At 35.4% G+C, this 20637-nt stretch overlaps 1 protein-coding gene across 1 annotated transcript in view; it reads right to left on the reverse strand.

Moving 5' to 3' along the window:
• The window catches only part of LOC149476012 (1-phosphatidylinositol 4,5-bisphosphate phosphodiesterase epsilon-1-like), a 60185-nt gene that overhangs the window by 1552 nt on the left and 37996 nt on the right, over window positions 1-20637 (reverse strand). The window contains exons 21-37 of the mRNA XM_089713104.1: window positions 15123-15226; window positions 14032-14174; window positions 13131-13318; window positions 12164-12292; window positions 11605-11780; window positions 11074-11265; window positions 10446-10665; window positions 9120-9244; window positions 8563-8770; window positions 6971-7182; window positions 5359-5488; window positions 4475-4551; window positions 3844-3940; window positions 2582-2702; window positions 1313-1409; window positions 740-836; window positions 137-256 (exon numbers count right to left, since the gene is read on the reverse strand). Of these exons, the coding sequence (XP_089569230.1) occupies window positions 146-256; window positions 740-836; window positions 1313-1409; window positions 2582-2702; window positions 3844-3940; window positions 4475-4551; window positions 5359-5488; window positions 6971-7182; window positions 8563-8770; window positions 9120-9244; window positions 10446-10665; window positions 11074-11265; window positions 11605-11780; window positions 12164-12292; window positions 13131-13318; window positions 14032-14174; window positions 15123-15226 (2427 nt within the window). The 3' untranslated portion in view covers window positions 137-145. The remainder of the gene's footprint in view (window positions 1-136; window positions 257-739; window positions 837-1312; window positions 1410-2581; window positions 2703-3843; window positions 3941-4474; window positions 4552-5358; window positions 5489-6970; window positions 7183-8562; window positions 8771-9119; window positions 9245-10445; window positions 10666-11073; window positions 11266-11604; window positions 11781-12163; window positions 12293-13130; window positions 13319-14031; window positions 14175-15122; window positions 15227-20637) is intronic.

A 20637-nucleotide genomic window follows, 5' to 3' on the forward strand; every position in this document is an offset into this window, starting at 1 on the left:
TTAGGCATGGAATATAAGGGCTAAAAAAAAAAATCCGTCTTACGCTTTTTCGATCAGGTCACGTGTCCTGACGGGAGTTTAAGATTTTATACGCAACGCCGCTAAAGAAGTTTTCACTTCATAAAATATCCCTCACCTGCCACACTCAGGACCGCCAAGCGCGTAATTTCCGTAAGGATACTCTCTTGAAGCGCGCCATTTGTGCCGCGAGGGCTTCCGCGCCGAGAGAACTGCCGGGCTCGCCGTCTGATTGTGCCTGGGGAAATAAATATAGAATAAATCGTACTACTATTATAAAAACTAAAGTTTGTAAGTATGGATGTTTGTTACTCTTTCACGTAAAAACTACTGAATGGATTTGAATGAAACTTTACCACAATATAGCTTATACATCAGAATAACACATAGGCTAGGTTTTATCCCGGAAATCCCACGGGAACGGGAACTATGCGGGTTTTTCTTTGAAAACGCGGGCGAAGCCGCGGGTGGAAAGCTAGTAATATTATAAAGCTGAAGAAATGTTTGTTTGTTTGTTTGTTTGAACGCGCTAATCTCGGGAACTACTGGTCCGATTTCAAAAATTCTTTCGGTGTTAGATAGCTCATTTATCGAGGAAGGCTATATATCATCACGCTACGACCTACAGGAGTGGAGCCACGGGGGTGAAACCGCGCGGAGCAGCTAGTCTGAAATATATATTTAATAGTAAAAATATCAATTAATGTAATCAAATACTTACATCTCTAGAACCAGATCTCTTCTGCAAGAACCTAATGTCTCTATCCGAATGACCTTTCGACCGCCCGATGCCTTTGCTCAAAGGGTTTGAAACTCTCCTGAAAAATAGATCCTATTCATATATTCATTCATTTATTTCACCATCCAAACATACAAGTATATTTGGATGAATGTAAATGTGAATGTAAATGAAAAGTATAAATGAAATGAATGATAAATGAATGATCCAACCTTGAATGAATCCAATCTTTCCCGGGGCACTAATTAATGTATATCCTACTAATATTATGTGTGTGTGTTTGTTACTCTTTCACACAAATACTACTGAACCGATTACAATGAAATTTAGCACACATATAGAGGGTAACTTGGATTAATACATTGGATAGGTTTTATCCCGGAAATCCCACGGGAACGGGAAATTGCGGGTTTTCCTTTGAAAAGTCGGTCATAATAAAGAGATCTATTTTTTATGTTGAAATAAAATATTGTTTTAATTTATATATTTTTGTTTATTTTCTTCAACCATCCATATAACCATCAAAACAAATTAATAGTATATTAGAAAACATACCTACAATGTGTGGGGTCGCTATAAGCAGTTTGTATGGGGGTCTTTTCGACCCCCTCGTGTGACGTCATACTACTCACGAGGGGGAAACCTGTAGTACCTGAAAATACAATATAATAATTTTCATAATAATATAGAAATATAATTTCTTTAGAAATCAAAATTAAAGAAATAAAAATAAAATTAAAATTAATGAATTTACTTATTTCATATTTTTTTGAATCAATTAATTTATTCTATTTTTTTCATAATTAACGATAATTATAGATAATTAACGATTGCTTACATTTACCGTAACATGTATATATACAGGGTGTCCCACTATCGGTATACTCAGCGCGAAGGTACTTGTAGTTTTGCATATGTTATAGTCAAACCCCAAAGCTCGGGCACTTCTAGATTCGACTGGTCAAACCTCAGGTCTGACATAATGACTTTGTCAAAGCCCAAATAAATGTATTATTTCGGCCTTTTCATACACAATTTTTTTCTGCTGAATCGAATCGTAGAATAGCGATAGCTCACGTGTGGGTGGCAAAGTTGGGCGGGTTGCTTGTTATGGGTGTACACATAGAGTTTTAAGAATTCATCTATTTGAAAAAAAATGCGTCTGGAATTTTATAAGTATTTTTTACGTACTCAGCGTATGCAAAACTATAACCTCCTTTGAGCTTAGTATACCAACAGTGGGACACCCTACTAAAACTTTTTGAATATATGAATGAATGAATGAATGAAACATTCTTTATTGCACACAAAAATACAAGATTACAAAATAGAGTGATACAAGTTATAATATGTACAGAGGAAGTAATATATGTATTTATTTAAAAAATCCCATCAACATCCGTCTCGTAATTTTAAAGATTTATGCATACAAATACATAGAAAGCGACTTTGTTTTATACTATGTAGTGATCTATGTATGTATGTAGGTTTGTTGTTTGTGTATTAGTGCGTGTGTATGTACAATGTACATTATTACATATATATTTTTTGAAGTGAAACTTCTTTATCGGGGTTGGACAAAAATTTAGTGTAACATTTTTGCGTTACGCCGCGTACGCTTGACATTTTTGCGTTACGCCATACTCGTGACATTTTTAAGGTCATAAAGAAGTTTCACTTCTTACGTGTGTACTCTAGTACACGCATACATTTTTTTTTAAACTTAGAGCAAAAAAATGACAGATTTTGTTTGTGGTGTCTCCTCCACACGTAGTAATATTATCTCAATGGTATGTGTGTATGTATGTATGTATGTATGCTCACTTGCTATAGCCCCTCGTGTAATGCTAAGCCCGCGCTGTATCCTCGCGAAGGCCGCTCTGTGTCTCGCGGGCGGAACTCCTCGCTCTTGGAGAACAAAACGACCCAGGGTTTTCCAGTTTGCCTGGAATAAACAATAAAAATTTTAATCTTATCTTATATATAAAAATGAATCGCAAAATGTGTTGGTAAGCGCATAACTCGAGAACGGCTGAACCGATTTCGATAATTCTTTTTTTATTATATTCCTTGAAGTACGAGGATGGTTAATATGTAGAGAAAACATAAACATGTACCACGGGCGAAGCCGGGGCGGACCGCTAGTTTAATATATTATTTTTAGATTCAAATTCAAATTATTTATTGTGAGTCACAAGTATTATGGGTTATTACATTGTCCGAGGTGATCCGCTGTGATCTGCCATGTGGCGTACAATTTTTAAAAATGTTTTACATAGATACTTAATTATTATACCGATTTATACATTACTAGCTTTCCGCCCGCGGCTTCGCCCGCGTTTTCAAAGAAAAACCCGTTTCCGTAGGATTTCCGGGATAAAACCTATCCTATGTCCTTTCTCGGGTATCAAAATATCTCTATACCAAATTTCATGCAAATTGGTTCAGTAGTTAAGGCGTGATTGAGTAACAGACAGACAGACAGAGTTACTTTCGCATTTATAATATTACTATGGATTATTATATTATTGTTTATACCAAGCACAAAACAAAAAGCACAAAATATTATTGAATGTGTATTAGATGTAAGCTTCTTGGTCCATATTTAAAATTGAAATAGGTAAATGTCATGGATTTTTAGAAAATGTAGGTAATGTCAGTTTACTTATTAATTAATTGTTAAAATATTCTGTAAGAAGGCAGTTTTAACGTTGAAACGTACTTGCAGCTTTTTAGTAACTATAAAAAAGATTTATCATATATTTGAATAAATAAAGGTCAGCGCAAACGGGTCGCTAATAGTCATCGGTGCCTAGCTATAGCAATTTATGCACTTAACATAATATTTTTTCATAATATATTTTGTAGTAGCTGTGCCCCGCGGTTTCACCCACATTGCTCCGCTTCTGTTGGTCTTAGCGTGATGATATATAGTCTATAGTCTTCCTCGATAAATGGGCTATCTAACACCGAAATAATTTTTCAAATCCGACCAGTAGTTCCTGAGATTAACGCGTTCAAACAAACAAACAAACTCTTCAGCTTTATAATATTAGTATAGATAAATGTTTTTTACATAATATTACCTGTGCAGTATACACAATCTCATCGTCAGCGAGTGCTCTATGCTGAGGGCCTGAATTCGCTCGACCTCCCCACTCTAGTTCTTCTACTAAGACAAATCTGAAAAACAATATTACATACTATGAAACATGTTTTAATTATAAAGAAATAAAAAAAATGTGTGCGTGTACTAGTGTACACACGTAAGAAGTGAAACTTCTTTATGACCTTATTTTTCAAAAAATAATTTACTATATGCAACTTTACAGAAATACGTCGAATCACGCGTGATAGGGATAAGAAAAAGATGGCGCGTAACGGAAAAATGTCACGCGTTACGAAAAAATGTTACACTAAATTTTATTCCAACCCCGATAAAGAAGTTTCACTTCAATAAGCAAGTAAATTATTACACTCCCAATCGCCTGGTAATGTTCAGTATTGTATAAATTATTAGAAAACTCTGCCTTAACACGTAGGCAGAGTTTTTCTTTGAAAATAATTGATTTTAAGTTACATTTATGAACATATTTAGCACTAAGCGGCTGAACAGATTTCGATAAAATTTCTTTAAGAGATTATTTACACATAAATATTATATTCTTTTAAAATAACAAAAATAAATCTTTTTTTAAATTTAATATTAAATTTTACCTCTTTGGATCGTCAGTACACCTCGCTTTAGTCAATGCTTGATAAATAACATAAGACGCAGTAGCTGTAAGGGGGACCTGCAAAAAATATATGAATAAAAAAAATTGAGTAAAATGTAACTTTCTTCTGGTCTAATCTAACTTCATTTTTCATGAGTTATGACTAGTTACTATGACTAGTAGTTATGACTAGTAGTTATGCTAATTACTATTATTCACATTTATATTTTTTTATATATTATAATTATATATTATAATAATTAAATAAATAAATAAAGTTTATTTGACCCAAAAAACAAAAGCACAAGGTGTATACAGATCTTATTTGCAGGTACATACAAAATAAAAATGTATGTACCTGCAAATAAGATCTGTATACACCTTGTGCTTTTGTTTTTTGAGTCAAATAAACTTTATTTATTTATTTAATTATTATTTTAACCGACTTCAAACAAAGGAGTTTTTTTATTATCTTTATTATAGCGGTATCATTAATGACTTCTATTCATTTTTTGATTAAGTAGTGAGAAAGAATTAGCATATTTATTAGCGAGTTTTTCTATTTAAGGATTACTGAGGGGCTGAGTTTGTTTAATTTTTAACCGACTTCAAAAAAACGAGTAGGTTATCAATTCGGCCAGTATATATTTTGACGTGACAACGTCTTATAATTCGATAGAGCCGGCTGCACGCACGAAAAAACATGACTCATGCGGCGTTACCTCGCTCTGAGGCGTTCCATGTAAGGCTTGAAGTGCAAGCGAGAGCGCGGAACGAGCGACAAAGAAGCACAATCGGACGTTGTCACGTTCAACTATCGTCAGTAAACCGACTTTACAGACAACCAATTTTTTATATTTTTTTATTCAAAACGTTTTAACTCACCTTTAATATAGCATATGGTATTTCATGGCACACATTATGAACGCACACTAGGAAACTGTCCGCGGGTTTCCTCGCTTCCTCTTGTGATTCTTCATCGGAGGGTAAGGATTGAGTTTTTTCTGATGTTGACCTGAAACGCAGTTAAAAAACGGTTTAAATAAATCTAATTTTAAATCTGACTCAAATCGATTAAAATATTGTAGTTTATAGTAAAAAAAGACGTGTGGAACTCGGGGACTGCCGCGGTAAAGCTATTGCATGCTATGCCTTCAAGTCACACCTCCGCGCCCGTCGGAGTGGGGAGCGTGAGGTTTTTTCGTTATGGAATCTCGATTCGGTCCCCGCGCTCAAGGCCCGCGATAGAAGCTATGCAATAGCTTAAAAACTTTATGTAGCTAAAATGATTAGTTAACCTGTTGTCTGTTTTGGGCTATATATAGAGAAGGAACTTGGTTAAAAAAATATTATTTTTATTGTATTTTCTAGTGTTTGATTTTACGCGGGTATTATACATTTAGAAACTAATGACTTTTAAACGGATTTTAAACGCGATTTATTCATTATATTATTTTCCCGACGTTTCGTTCGTTCGACGTTTCGAACACGAAGAAATAGCAATTTATGATTGACCGTCGAGACGAATAACATCTCAGTCTCCCCGTGACCACGCTCGCTGTAAAGTGTTCGAAACGTCGAGAAAATAATATAATTAATAAATCGCGTTTAAAATCCGTTTAAAAGTCTTTAATTTGAATAATTTCTAAATATTATTTTTATGTTGAGCAGGCAACCGAGCTGGTGGTTGTCCTGATAGTAAGCGATCAACATAGGTAGGGCCTTTGTGAATGCAATCAAGGAAATAAATTTGATATATAGTCACACCCCGGACACTCCATACAAAATTATCGTTTTGACAGTCACACTGTAGAGAGTGCAAATGTGTGTGTTAACGCTTTAGGGTTCGCACATTTGTGACTAGCGTACAGAAATTCGCGTTTTTCTGATGAAATACATCCGTAAACAGCACAATATCTAACCATTTTCTACGAAAAACGATAATCACAAATCCAAAATAATAAAATTACTTTAACTCAATTTGATTAATGTTGTCAATATTCGTTGCGTATCGTCCTTGCGGAAAAATGCGGGCTATCTAATAGCCTGATCGCGCGGGGTGAGGTAAGTGTTTAATTTTGGCGGGAGGCGGAGAGTGTCCGTTCTGTAGCGTTCAGCTACTACATATTATGTATTCTGTGCTCAAACAGACTCAAACAAACTCAAAAATTTATTTATTCAATTAGACTTCTTCTAGACGCACTTTGAAGGGGCAAGTACCCTGTGTTGGGGCAAATGAGTGCACTTCTCACTTCAAACACCATTTTGTACGTTTTTGACGTGACAACGTCTTATAATTCGATAGCGCCGGCTGCACGCACGAAAAAACATGACTCGTGCGGCGTTACCTCGCTCTGAGGCGTTCCATGTAAGGCTTGAAGTGCAAGCGAGAGCGCGGAACGAGCGACAAAGAAGCACAATCGGACGTTGTCACGTTCAACTATCGTCAGTAAACCGACTTTATAGACAACCAATTTTTTTTTAAATTAAAACTCACCGTATACTAGTCAACCAGGCCCTACTACTGGGGTCATCGCCGACCCTCTTCAGCACCAATCTTGCCCCGGGCCGTGACGTCACTCGCAGGACCCTCTCGTGTGGGGCAAGTACCCGCTGTGTTGGGGCACGGGAGGGCACTTCTTCTACGAGGACATAACTGCCCCTGGCTGAACGGCAGACACCAGCTTTTGTGAGGCATTGCGCTATTGCCTGGAAAAGTATAAATGTTATTTTATCATCTAGTATTCAATTATGTATAATGTTTAAAAAATTTTTTGGTTCTGGTGGGTTCGATATGTAACTAACTTAGCAGTTGTAATAAGTTGTAATTGTATTGATATTTTTCACGACAATTGACAACATTTCAAAATTTTAAGCTACTTATTTTTTTATTTTAATGAAAACTAGATCAAAAATTAGGATACATGTATTTTTTGCTTTTTCTAAATATGGAAGTTTTCATTCATCTTTTTGAGTTTTAAAATCATCTCATTCTAAAATGTCGTAAGCGCCAAATGACGTCATACATACGGAGGAATACATGTTTTCCTTTGCCACATACCTAGTTTAAATTAAAAAAAAATCTTGACAGTTGACATTTTGGCACATTTGTTACTTTGTCGTCAAGCTTTGTAAATATTGTTATTTGTTATTTGCTGATCCAAATTTTAAACAAAAGAAACTTATTCACAAGTACTGATGATGATGACTTTATGCAGGATTTGTTAAGGGGTGCTGAAAATTTCTGGGAAACAAATATACTATCCCAAAAACGTTAGAAAGTGTTAAATAAATACAACTTTTAGTAAGTAAACAAAGTCTTTTATTTCAAGAAAATAATGAACACTGTAGGCACTATTTGTATAATATAAATGAATTGGTCCAACTCCAATCAAACAAACATAACGCTAATGAGATTAAATTAGAAAACCAAAACACAATAACACGATTTAAAAGTTTGTTTACATGAATAATTCACAAAAATGACATTAATATGAAATTTGACACATGCCATACCCTGTAAATGTCAGTGATAGTTTTTTTTTAACTTTTTTTTAAATTAGGCTAAGGCGCATTTTTATTCCTCCGTATGTATGACGTCATCATCGCATTTATCGTTTTTATTTAATTTCTCTTAAAATATGCGATTAAAAAATGAAATAATTTTTTTCTGTAATCGCAAGAGCAAAATAAAGAAACGGTTTTTTTCTTTCATGGCCTTATAAAAAATGAAATGTTGTCAAATTCTGCTTCGTCTCTCTTTTAGTGACTTGACTCAAATCTAATTATATAGCATGCTGTGTTATCCTATAATAGTTAGTCACAATTGTCAAAATGTTTAATAGTAACATGTACCTTAGCTATAAGTATTGTTCTGACAGGTTTTGGATGACCTTAATAAATAAATAAATAGTAGTATCATGTATAGACCTTCAATATCAAACTATTTATTCATTCATTCATTCACATACACATTACAATATTATTCATCTTATTCATATAAGTATCCATCGATCGAATGAAGCATTAATTCACTCACACTCACTTACACATTCACTCACACTCACTCACTCACTCACACTAACTCACCTCATTAGCAGTAGTATCGTGGGTAACCTTCAGTATCGAATACGGCTCGCTCATAACAACCGCGTGTACGACAACAAAGTGTATCTTCCTTCTTTGCGCGGGGGAAGTGGGTTCGATGTCCAGTCGACAACTTTCGCCGGCTAATTCTTCTGTGCAACGAGAGAATATAAGCAGGGACGCCATGTTGAGTGGCTGGTTCGTTGGGGAGCTGAAATAAAAACTTTGAGTGATTAAATTGACAGCTAAAGTGACAGGAGAAGTGGTTGTTACATCAAATAAGTGATGCATAAAGACTTTGAGTAGTTAAATTGGGAAGAACCGAGGGGTCCCGGGTTCGATTCCCGGTGGAAACGAAGAAAAAATGTTTCGGTCTGGCAGGACACAGAAGGCTGATCACCTACTTGTCCTTAAAGAAAATCCATCAGTGAAACAGATGTGTGCATAATGCATCTGCCCCTTACCCCACTTGGGGATATGGGACTTCTCTAATAAGTATATCTACAAAGTAAGGCCAAAATTCGACAAAAAAACTATAACTACTATTTAAAATATCTCACCGTAACCTCACATGTCGGTATCCAGGACGCAAGCAAAGCAGCGGTATCACACGCTGTGAGAGCATGTAGTTAGTATCTGCGTCGTATACTTCGAATCTAACGAACGCCAGCTCTGGGAAGTTCACCTGGAAATAAGTTTATATATTAAAGTGAAACTTTTATTACATCGTCTCAAACTGTTTGGTCTGTGTAGCGCATGTCGCGTGTATCGCGGCTGCCGAGTAGGTATACCTACTCGGCAGCCGACCGTCACGCGACATGCGCTACACAAAGCAGTGTTCGGAACCGTTCGAACAGTTTCACTTTTACCGTGGTTTCATAAAACCACACAACATTTTTTTATTGTGTTTTAAATTAATCACAATTGCGTTACAAAAAAATGAACACAGAAAGACACAGAACACAGAAAGATAACTGAAAAAGTCCCTATAGCTAAGTATATCTTTATCTATGTAGCGATAGGGCTGCCATTTGCTAATTTAAAAGTATTGTTTTGCCTTATATGTATTTAACACGTTTCAAATTATTTTCCTGCCACATGCTCAATTATTTCCAATCCATTGAAAATTGAAATATTCAAATTTTATTACAAAAATTCCTTGCGACCTCAGTCATATCTACACAACTAGGATTTCTTTTTTATTCCAATACAAAAAATGCCTACTACGAAATTTTTTGTTATTTTTCTAAATTCAGCTCAACTAAAAAAAAATCTTATATATAAAAATGAATCGCAAAATGTGTTGGTAAGCGCATAACTCGAGAACGGCAGAACCGATTTCGATAATTCTTTTTTTATTATATTCCTTGAAGTACGAGGATGGTTTTTATGTAGAGAAAACGTAAGTATGTACCACGGGCGAAGCCGGGGCGGACCGCTAGTTAACATTATTTTTATACTAAATGGTCTTCATTTAGTAAATGTTTTTTACATTTCTCCCCGTGGTTACCTGGCAGAGATCACCGATTAGTGATAAGGCCGCCAATAGTGCTACATCTTTTTGGTGCCATATTGTTTATATACTATACTAAAATAAAGTGTAATAAACAAGTGATAACTGCGTTAAAAACAACCGACTTCAAACTTGCACTTGCAACATTTACAAATACAGACAAAAATGCTCATAAAATAAAAACTACTAGGCCTATCCGAATAAAATTTTTATGGGACCAATTCGACACCATCCCGCATCGAACAAAAAAAGAATCACGTAAATCGGTTCAGAAACCTCGGAGTAATCGGTGTACATACATAAAAAAAAAACATACCGGCCGAATTGATAACCTCCTCCTTTTTTTTGAATTCGGTTAATAAATTAATCCCACCTTAAAATTAAACGTTTCATTCCATATCGGATTCAACGCGTTCCGTCTGGCCACTTTCGTCTTTATCTTCCTACAATCAGCTGGAACACCGAGCACTTCGACTTCTACATACGCGTTGTAGAACGAATACACGTTTTCAGCGACATATTGCCCAGATATAACGGCCAGCGTGAGGTGGGCAGCGTGGATCCCATCAAACTCTTTGTCCATGGGATTGAAGCTGAAATTTTTATTTATTTTATTAGTCCTTCAACTTCATTGTTGAATTTCTTTGTTATTTTATCAGGAGAGAAGGAATTAACTGGATTTTTAAATGAATTCATTGTATGCAAGGTAGCAGAATGGACACATATGTAGTTGTAGGTTAAATTTGAATCCCATCGCATTATTAATCATAGGTTTAAAGGTAAATATAAGTTTGTCTTTTAATTAATTAAGATTTTTCTACCGATAAAGATAACATAAGTTTCACACAGTATGAATCACAATGTGAATACATTTTTTTATATATAAAAGCCTCTGGTTTAGACACAGTATAAACTAGTTCGGGAGCCGAAGGATTCATTATTTTTACTTGTATTATTATGACAATAAATATTTTTATTATTATTATTAACCTAAAACTCACCGTCTATACGCAATATGCGATGGATCCCACATAACCCTTGGTCTGCGAACGTACCCAAGACATCCATTACTTTCAAACATCGCCGCGTTAACCGCCATAGCTGCGTCTTCTGTTTGATAGTTGAGCGCTACTAGTTGTACTCCACACGACCAGAATAGTACTGGGTCGAAGTTTGACGAATCTATTCGGAGCCTGTGAGCGAGTGAGTGACTGAGTTAGTGAGTGAATGAATGAGTTGGTGAATGTGTGAGTATACTCCGATTGGTAGTTAAGTGCAAACAATAATATTATTTTATAAGTTTGGGAGTGGATGTGTGCATGTATAGGTCACTTAATTATTTTCTTATTTAGTTTAACCATTGGATAATTAGCAAGTGGTTGATTGAAAATTTTAAATTGATACAACAAGATATTTCCGAAACCAATAATATGACACAATAATTAATAAATATCTCAATACACTTTCATTAATTTGTCCATCCATTCATCTCAATTAAATCAAATAAAACAAACATAAAAACAAAGACTCACCCAGCCGGATATGTACGCACGAGCTGCGTTTCAGTGTGCGCTATTATAGCGAGGGGGTGTTTCCTGCAAATTTTCTTGGCTATCGCTTCGTTGACAGATGAACATCTGTAACACGGGTGGTGAACTGCTGGTGTGTTGAGACATCTGCCTCTGGTGTGCTGGCCGCCTAGTAGTTGCTGGAATAAAAAAAAATATTTGCTAAGACATGATACAGCAAGATGTCAAAAATTATAATAGTCCATCTTATGAAAATTTTAATTAAATTGCACTAAATCCATATTAAAGCGTAAAACAAAGATGACAGAAAAAATTGCAAGTCGGAACGTTTTTTGCCAATTAATAAAAAAGAAAGTGATATATACATAGCTGCAAAAGGATGAAGGGCCTTTTGCAGCTATATCTATGTATCCTTGATAATTTTTTTCCGTTTTTTTATTAATTAAAGGAAAGAAAATATAAAAAATCTAAAATATCTAATTAACGAACAACTTTATCAATATACGAACGATACGGGTGGTGATGACTCTAAAGATGATGATGATGATGATGATAAACTTACCGTGCCAGCACTATCACTGCTCTCAGAGGATTCAAAGCTACTACACGTAGGTGCAGTTTCCTTCACCGTGCTCGGCTGTTTCATAGAACTTCGCGGGGATAAAGGGCTTAGACCGCGGAATTTTATTGCCTGAAATAAAATAAGTTATTGTTGAAGAAACACCCTGTTGGTAACAAAATTAAAAACTATGCGATAGTTTTTTTTGACGTGACAACGTCTTATAATTCGATAGAGCCGGCTGCACGCACGAAAAAACATGACTCATGCGGCGTTACCTCGCTCTGAGGCATTCCATGTAAGGTTTGAAGTGCGAGCGAGAGCGCGGAACAAACGACAAAGAAGCACAATCGGACGTTGTCACGTTCAACTATTGTCAGTAAACCAACTTTAAAGACAACCAATTTTTTTTATAAATGGATCAAGTGCAAATCGGACTCGCGACACCGAAGTAAAGGGCAACTGATACAGCAGTCACCCATCCAATGTATGACCGTGCTAATCGTTGCTTAACTTCGATTTTTTTATTAATTATTGTTGTTATGTTGGCAACAGAAATACATCATATTATCTGAAAATTTCAACAACTATCATGGTTCTTGAGTTATAGTCTTGTGTCAGACCAGACAACAATAGGGTCCCAATTTTATCCTTTGGGTATGGAATTCTAAAAAGCAAATACAGAGTTTATTGCCTGCGATTCTCTGTAAAAACTATTTTCTGAACTGATGGTAAATAATAATTTATATAAATACTAGTGGTCCGCCCCGGCTTCGCCCGTGGTACATATCGCAATAAAAGGTAGCCTATGTTCTTTCTCGGGTATCAAAATATCTCCATACCAAATTTCATGCAAATTGGTTCAGTAGTTTAGGCGTGATTGAGTAACAGACAGACAGACAGAGTTACTTTCGCATTTATAATATTAGTATGGATTTCAGTATAATATGTGCATTTGGGGTATACTTACTTGAACATAAGTGACCATATCGCTAAGTTCCCTTGCAATCTGGTTGCTACGTTTCCTATTGGCCGCGTGTTTCATACTGCCAGTGGTATCGCCGTCTCCCTCACTCCTACGGAAGCTCTGGTAGAGGGAGAGAGATGTCCGACCCGCTTTGTCCTCCATTGCGTTGAGTATCTTGTGCAACTCTTTTTCTTGAACCAAATATTGGAAAATTTAAACCGTGTATAATTACTTTTGACAAAAAAATGAACCGCTTTCAAATTGCCAGCACTAAACTTGCTGTTGTCTACATCGGGAGGCTTCAGATTTTACATAAAAAAAAGAATCATCCAAATCGGTTGGGTTAATCTGAGGTAACAAATTCTAAGTCAAATTATTGTAATACCGCCTCTTTTTTTTAAGTCGGCTGAAAACTTCCAACTACGAACTGAAAACGTAATTTTTTAATAAGATCAATCATTGTATTAAATTAAATTCGAATTGATCGGTCATTCATTGGATTGAATGAAACTATGACTAATAACATACAGTACGATTCAAACTTAATGGCGGCTCGGAACATCGTACGATGCACAGAAAACAATTTTAGGTATTAGTGGAACGTTATTAAGGGACCTGCACCTGTGCGCCCGCACCTGCACCTAACTTCCGAACCGCCATTAAGTTTGAATCAAACTGTAACTAAATATCTGTGCTATGACGTCACGCCACAACATCTCTCTCTCTCTCTCACTCTTAACTGATTCACCTATACATCTATTTTGCTCACAATTACCTTCAAATTCATCATCATCATAAAATATTGGAATATTAGATTTAAACCGTACCGTATAAATATTTTTGACAAAATGTCAGTATTTTTTTTATTGTAGTCTTATTTAAATGCTGCTGCTGCTACAATTACCTTCAAATTCATCATCTTCATCATAATCCTCATCAGAGAGGTACTCGGTGATGGAAGAACCAGCTGACTGGTTGGACATTATGGAGCTGTTCCTATTTGACGCTTCAGGTAAAGACGAGCTGGTCTGCCGTAGGCCGTTAGCTCTGGATATAATAATATCTAGAATTGTATTGTATTATCTACTAGCTGTGCCCCGCGTTACCCGCATTGCTCCTATTGGTCTTAGCGTAATGACATAATATAGCCTATACTAGCTGCGCTCCGCGGTTTCACCCGGGTGGCTCCGCTACTCTTCTTAGCGTGTTGATATATAGCCTGTAGCTTTCCTCGATAAATAGGCTATCTAACACCGAAAGAATTTTTAAAATCGGACCAGTAGTTCTTGAGATTAGCGCGTTCAAACAAACAAACTATTCAGCTTTATAAATTACTAGCTGCTCCGCGCGGTTTCACCCCCGTGGCTCCACCCCTGTTGGTCGTAGCGTGATGATATATAGCCTATAACCATCCTCGATAAATGGGATATCTAACACCGAAAGAATTTTTCAAATCGGACCAGTAGTTCCCGAGATTAGCGCGTTCAAACAAACAAACAAACAAACTCTTCAGCTTTATAATATTAGTATAGATAATATTAGTATAGAATATGTTGATCCGACATGTTAGTATCCATGCAAAATTTGGAGTTATATCCATACAGTAAGTACTTTTTGAGTTCAACACGGACATGTAAACAAATAAACAGAAAGACAAAAATTAGGAAAACTATATTATTTTGGGGTTTATCGATTGCAAATCATTCCCCAAGTATTCTTAAAAAAAGAGCGAGTGTGCCGAGCACACGTCTCAGAAGTGAAACTTCTTTGACAATATTTAAAGATAACAAAATCGTCGCCTTACTCTATGACGCAATGGTATTGCCATGACGCGATCTTTACTCTCAACGCACCACTTTTTTTACTCACTAAAGAAGTTTCACTTCAATAACATTCAATGTACAGTTTTGACTTTCCTACGATTTTATTTATGTATAGATCATAACAAAAAGAATCGTCAATATTTTTTTAAACTCGATTATAACTGTTTCTCACCTGAATGTGGAAGAAAGTGCCCCACCTTGGACGGACGTCGCGCCGGTCAAGCCTATAGTGGGACTTGACTCCACCGGCAATAACTTCTTATTTTTTATCAGTACCTGAAAGTAAATTACAACTATGAAGTATACTAGACTCCAAATCGCGTATGAAAATTTAAAAAACGTCCAAGCGGAGGTACCTAGTAAACATTCATTGAAATAAGCACCTTATTACATAACAGTAATGTTCAAAGTCTTTGTATACGCTCATTAGAAAACTGCGTTATATACATTACACACGTAGACAGTGCAGTGTGCTTCGGACAATTTTGATCATTTGATGTCGCCATTTCATTTGAATGAGTAAAAAAAAGAAATATGCCCAAAATAGTCCATATTATATACAAAACTCATGACCACCGTTGCATAATTTCGATTTTGTATTCTTTATCCCTTCCATAAAACATTAAAATTTCGTCGAACAATACATTCTTTATTTTTTTTTAAAGGCACCCGTCATCACAGGGTGTTCGCGTTCGCGCCACCTCTAGCTGATCTCTAGCTGTCCAGAGAAATTTTTTGCTTTTATTTTTATTTTTATTGCACTAATTGCTAATTGTAAAATACAATATAAAATACTTACACAACATTACATTCACAAAAGTAAAGTCTACTCTAAAAATTCCATTTCGTATTTTATGTGGTACTAGCTTTCCGCCTGCGGCTTCGCCCGCGTTTTCAAAGAAAAACCCGCATAGTTCCCGTTCCCGTGGGATTTCCGGGATAAAACCTAGCCTATGTTACTCGTGGATAATGTAGCTTTCGAATGGTGAAAGAATTTTTAAAATCGGTCCAGTAGTTTATGAGCCTATTCATTACAATCAAACAAACAAACAAAGTTTTCCTCTTTATAATATTAGTGTAGAAGTGTAGATGTATTTTAACTCCACTTAACTTTCATCTTTTGAGCCTAAAAAAAACTAATCATTATTAGAGATTAATATTATAATGATTAGTTTTTTTTTAATCTATGTCTGCATTAAAGCCACAGCCACAGCATCATTTTTTAAAACTTATATACTCTGTGTGACTCGGCTGTGTGAGATTAATTGTCATTTGTCAATGGCATTTTGAAATAAAATACAAATTACAAACACAATTTTGTATTTATTTTGTTCTGTAATCTGTTATAAATTAATTTTAAAGCATTGTAAGATGATATATACGGCTTCAGAATACGTGGACATGATTCTCCTTTATGGTGAGTGTCAATACAATACTAGACAGACAGTTATAACATATGCCGAGAGATATCCAAAACGAAATTGCCCCTCTACAACCACGATTATGAGTGTAATACAAAGATTGCGTGAAAACGGACCTATAATTCCAAAATTAGGGAGTTATTTATCTACATCTTCAAGCAAATTATCCAAGGAGGAACGTTTTAAGGAGAGAGTCTTTGATTATTTCGCGCGCAACCCTACCGCTAGTTTGCGTATGGCGTCAAATAAATTGGATAAACCGCCAAATGCTTTGCAGAGATTGTTATCAGAGAGTAACAAATTTAAGTACATAAAAAAGCAGCCACTACAAATATCAGACGAAAATATGCCAGTTAGAAAAGCATATTGTGAATGGTTAATGAGCAAACTGGATAGAGACGCAACCTTCACAAGTAATATCATTTGGACGGACGAATCTACTTTTACATTTTCAGGCATGATAAACCGTCACGGGACATCATACTGGAAATCGAAACGTGGTAACACAATCAACGTGTGGGCCGGTATTTGTGGAGACGATATAATCGGCCCAATTTTTTACGAACGTGACCTCAGCGAGATGAAATGTCTTAAAATAATTAATCGTTCTGTGTCAGACTTCATAGATAAACGGCCGCTGACTGAACACGGCAATTTCTGGTTTCAGTTAAATGAGACAGAGGAAGACATGAATAAAGTTAAAGAACGTCTAACGGAATTGTTTGAGGATCGCTGGATTGGCACAAACGGACCTGTCAGATGGCCAACACAGTCGCCTGATCTCTCACCAGTGAATTTCTTCCTTTGGGAACTCATTACAGAACGTGTTTATGACAATGATCATGACGTTGAAACTATGACTTTGGATAAATTGCAAGATAAGATTAGTGAAGCCTTTGAAGAAGTTCAGGAATTAGCATTAGAAGGTGATATTATGACCAAAATGCGAGAGGATATCGTTAAAAGGTGTAAATCTTGTATTGCAGAAGACGGAGGGCTGTTTTGATTTTATTATAAGTGTTCTGTGTTATCATCAAATTATATTAAGATTTCTCACACTATTAAACATATTTTTGATACAAGTACATTTTCATTACTAGGAACCTAAGTAACTTTTTAATCATTATAGTGGTAATATGTTAAAGGGATGGAAAAAATAATATTTGTTTATAATTATAATAATAGACTATTATCTTATATATAAAATTCTCGTGTCACAATGTTAGTCTGCATACTCCTCCGAAACGGGTGGACCGATTCTCATGAAATTTTCTGTGCATATCGGGTAAGTCTGAGAATCGGCCAACATCTATTTTTCATATGTACCACGGGCGAAGCCGGGGCGGACCGCTAGTTTTATATAATAAACCAGCTGTTCCCCGCGGTTTCACCCGCATTGCTCCGCTCCTGTTGGTCTTAGCGTGATGATATATAGCCTTCCTCGATAAATGGGCTATCTAACACCGAAAGAATTTTTCAAATCGGACCATTAGTAACTGAGATTAGCGCGTTCAAACAAACAAACTCTACAGCTTTATAATATTAGTATAGATTATAAAACTATATCAAAATTTGGTCTAAAAAAGTTTAATGTAACATTACAATATGAAATTTAATTTAGATAATTTAGTTACATTACCAAATGAATAGGCCTAACCAAGTAACCACATAATAAAATTTAATCTATTTAGTGTAGTTTGCATGTACTATGGATAGAAATATATTTTTTTTTAATACTTCAGTGTTAAACATGGACAAAATATGCTTCTGTGATTATTTTTCGACATTCTTGCTTATTCTTTGTAGCATTTTCAACGATAGCATAACAATTAACATGGTATGATAATTAAAGAAATATGATACCTACTCATACGACAAGGTTTCGCCTTTTTTCGGATATTAGCGCGTTCAAGCCGTTCAAAAAAATGAACTCTTAACTAAGAGACAAGTGTTTATTTACTGGGTACCACTGAGCAAGTAACTGGTAACTGGGTACTGGGTAAGGTTAAGGGTAGCAGGTATGTTTTTTTTTGTTAGGTAAGTACTTACAAGTTACACTAAAAATATTTTGTTTCCCGCGAAAAATACTCAAACTTCAACGAAATGGCGTGGCGTAGACAATTACCATCGCAAATAGAAATGATAAAAAAAAAGCCGTCATCTTAAATCGAGTGAATAAACAAAATTCTCAACTTTCATGCTAAATATATGATTAAATCACAGGTTACAAAATATATCAAAGCATTAAAAATAATAATTTGGGAGATTAGAAACAAATCCATTTTTGAACCACATTTATAACCTCTATAGTCTATGGTATGAAGTAAAGTTATAAACAGACGTTCGAACTGGTGCGACCGGACCACCGTACTCCACAGAGCAAGTAATATAGTGCCGTACTCGTGCGGTGCGATCGACTCGCCACACGACCGCACCGCACCTAGGGTTGCCAGTATTTGATTTAAGGGTTAACAGCATCAAAAATGCGAGTTTTAGTTATTTTTTACGGGAGACAATTAAAACAGCAATGTTAAATAGAGAAAATTTATTTTTGGCAATTATATTTGCTGTTGGAAGAAACAGCTTTAATTAGCTCTTCATTTTCTAAAGCGAATGTATAAAAATCTTTGCACGATAATTTAAAATTACATTTAATTAATTTGCAGCTTCGCCTTTACAGTTTCAATATGAATATTCAATCGGTTTCGGCTATCCGTCCTGCCCCCCTAGTCAAGAGGCTTTCTGTTAGCGTAGCGTTCAATAGAATAGACTACGAATGTATGAGATTGACGTAAGCTGTATATAAACGTATCTACAGCTTACGTCAATCTCATACATTCGTAGTCTATTCCTTTGGTCTATTCTATTGAACGCTACGCTAACAGAAAGCCACTTGACTAGGGGGGCAGGCATTTCCGCACAAAGAAAATATTCTTTGTTTAAAAATTACGATCAAATTTACGATTTTTAAAAAAAACATTTAAAATATGTATTGGAATTTTCGCGGCCGACTAAGATAAATAAATTCGTATAAAAAAAAATAGATACACTAGATAATTTATTATGTTGCTAATATATGAAGTGATTAAAGGCGCAAATTATCCCTTTTTGAAATTTTCGATATTGTCGATAGAGGCGAAAGTATTGTAATTTTTACTGATTTTTGTTTTTATATTATATGCAGGCGTTAGTAGAAGCTCTGTTTAGTACCAAAAGAAACCTTGAACTGAATTCTACATGTAACAAAAATACCACATTCTAGCCACGAAGTTATTACAAGATATAGATTTTCAAAGAATGTCAGGGTTGCCCCTAGTAAACAAAATTATATATATCATCTATCTATTACCAAGTTTTTGTTCATGTTTTAGTCGTTAGTTATAGTTGATATTTTAATATTATTCAATATATTATTATAGGTACTTGATCTTTATAATATGTAATAAATTAACTGAACAAAAAAAAATATCTTAGATTTTTAAGACAATTCAATAATATCAAATTAATACAAATTAATCTCCTTTTTTTGTGAATATTTCGAACATTGATCATAGTAATCTCATTAAAAGTCAAACCGAATTCTTTGAAAATCTATTTCACGTAATAAATTCGTGGTTAGAATGTTGTATTTTTTTCACATGTAGACCTCAGTTCAAGGCTTCTTTTGGTACAAGTACAAGTACAACCATTGAAAAGAAGAAAACGAAGAGAAAAGAATGGGCAAAATTATATTTAAAAGACAGGGATTCATTCAGACATATGCAGTCATATCATAAATCTTTGTAGAGTTCTAAAATTTATATTATTAACTAGCGATTCGCCCCGGCTTCGCCCGTGGTACATATTTACGTTTTCTCTACATAAGAACCATCCTCGTACTTCAAGGAATATAATAAAAAAAGAATTATCGAAATCGGTTCAGCCGTTCTCAAGTTATGCGCTTACCAACACATTTTGGGATTCATTTTTATATTATAAGATTTTTTTTCAGTAATATCCACGTCATCCGACGCCATCGCCATTGATAACGATCGACCGACGTCCGTTTTGTTTGGCGGTAGAACTGTGACTAAAGCTGTAATAAGTATATAGTCTATGACTTAAGCGCTGTCCGGTGCGTTCGCCCGTCCACACGCGCGAATTTGGTACGGTCCGCACCAAGTTCGGAAGAAAAAACCATCGGACCGACCGTACCGTCAATAATAATAATTATGTCCGGCGGACCACTGTACACATGATCGAATATGGTCCGGAGCGCACCAAGGT

The sequence above is a fragment of the Colias philodice genome, chromosome 29, assembly GCF_061535455.1.
Source record: "Colias philodice isolate Cphi_HAF_F1 chromosome 29, ilColPhil1 Martin Lab GWU primary, whole genome shotgun sequence".
NCBI classification, from domain to species: Eukaryota; Metazoa; Arthropoda; class Insecta; order Lepidoptera; family Pieridae; genus Colias; species Colias philodice.